The sequence below is a fragment of the Brachionichthys hirsutus genome, chromosome 11, assembly GCF_040956055.1.
Source record: "Brachionichthys hirsutus isolate HB-005 chromosome 11, CSIRO-AGI_Bhir_v1, whole genome shotgun sequence".
Lineage (NCBI taxonomy): Eukaryota > Metazoa > Chordata > Actinopteri > Lophiiformes > Brachionichthyidae > Brachionichthys > Brachionichthys hirsutus.
In genome coordinates this window covers 13,424,690-13,426,339 of record NC_090907.1, presented here as the reverse complement: position 1 = coordinate 13,426,339, position 1,650 = coordinate 13,424,690, and the positions used below count along the sequence as shown (strand labels likewise).

At 60.9% G+C, this 1,650-nt stretch overlaps 1 protein-coding gene across 1 annotated transcript in view; it reads right to left on the bottom strand.

The window, feature by feature from the left end:
* sidt2 (SID1 transmembrane family, member 2) overlaps positions 1–1,650 on the bottom strand; it is a 14,060-nt gene that overhangs the window by 3,160 nt on the left and 9,250 nt on the right. The window contains exons 13-14 of the mRNA XM_068745837.1: positions 1,446–1,561; positions 1,281–1,354 (exon numbers count right to left, since the gene is read on the bottom strand). Coding sequence (XP_068601938.1) covers positions 1,281–1,354; positions 1,446–1,561 — 190 coding nt within the window. The remainder of the gene's footprint in view (positions 1–1,280; positions 1,355–1,445; positions 1,562–1,650) is intronic.

Below are 1,650 nucleotides of genomic sequence, written 5' to 3'. Positions count from 1 at the left end.
ATCGACACCCCCACGGCCCCATCGACACCCCCACGGCCCCATCGACACCCCCACGGCCCCATCGACACCCCACGGCCCCATCGACCCCCCCACGGCCCCATCGACCCCCCCACGGCCCCATCGACACCCCCACGGCCCCATCGACCCCCCCACGGCCCCATCGACCCCCCCACGGCCCCATCGACCCCCCCACGGCCCCATCGACACCCCCACGGCCCCATCGACACCCCCACGGCCCCATCGACACCCCCACGGCCCCATCGACCCCCCCACGGCCCCATCGACCCCCCCACGGCCCCATCGACACCCCCATCGACCCCCCCAAGGCCCCATCGACCCCTCCAAGGCCCCATCGACCCCCCCACGGCCCCATCGACCCCCCCACGGCCCCATCGACCACCCCACGGCCCCATCGACCCCCCCACGGCCCCATCGACACCCCCACGGCCCCATCGACCCCCCCACGGCCCCATCGACCCCCCCACGGCCCCATCGACACCCCCACGGCCCCATCGACACCCCAACGGCCCCATCGACCCCCCCCCACGGCCCCATCGACCCCCCCACGGCCCCATCGACCCCCCCACGGCCCCATCGACACCCCGAAACACGGCGAATCAGACTGAAACACGGCGAATCAGTCTGAAACACGGCGAATCAGACTGAAACAGGGCGAATCAGACTGAAACAGGGCGAATCAGACTGAAACACGGCAAATCAGACTGAAACACGGCAAATCAGACTGAAACACGGTAAATCAGACTGAAACAGGGCGAATCAGACCGAAACACGGCGAATCAGACCGAAACAGGGCGAATCAGTCTGAAACAGGGCGAATCAGACCGAAACACGGCGAATCAGACCGAAACAGGGCGAATCAGACTGAAACACGGCGAATCAGACTGAAACAGGGCGAATCAGACTGAAACACGGCGAATCAGACTGAAACAGGGCGAATCAGACTGAAACAGGGCGAATCAGACTGAAACACGGCGAATCAGACTGAAACAGGGCGAATCAGACTGAAACACGGCGAATCAGACTGAAACAGGGCGAATCAGACTGAAACAGGGCGAATCAGACTGAAACAGGGCGAATCAGACTGAAACAGGGCGAATCAGACTGAAACACGGCGAATCAGACTGAAACAGGGCGAATCAGACTGAAACACGGCGAATCAGACTGAAACACGGCGAATCAGACTGAAACAGGGCGAATCAGACTGAAACACGGCGAATCAGACTGAAACACGGCGAATCAGACTCGCTGCTCGTCCTCACCAGAAGTAGATCTGATACTTCTTGCTGAGGACTCTCTTGTCTTTGCGAGCCAAGTCAGACACGTAGAGAAATCTCTGTAACAAACACAAGAGGACGAAGCTCAGCGACGCTCAGCCTCATCGATCCTGACACGGTTAGAAACAGTCTCAACATCAGCGAGCTCACCTTGGTGCGGACGATGTTCTTGTCCGAGTCGATGTCGTCCAGCGTGTCGTAGTCGTCCTCCTCCACGGAGCTCAGAGACTCCTGCCGACTCCTCCCAACACTGTCGAGCGATCGCTCTGGTGGAGACAGGGAAGGGGTGCGGTTCAGGCAGGATCAAGGAACGAGGCCCATCTGATCAATTTGAACGTCATTGACGTCTCCGTCC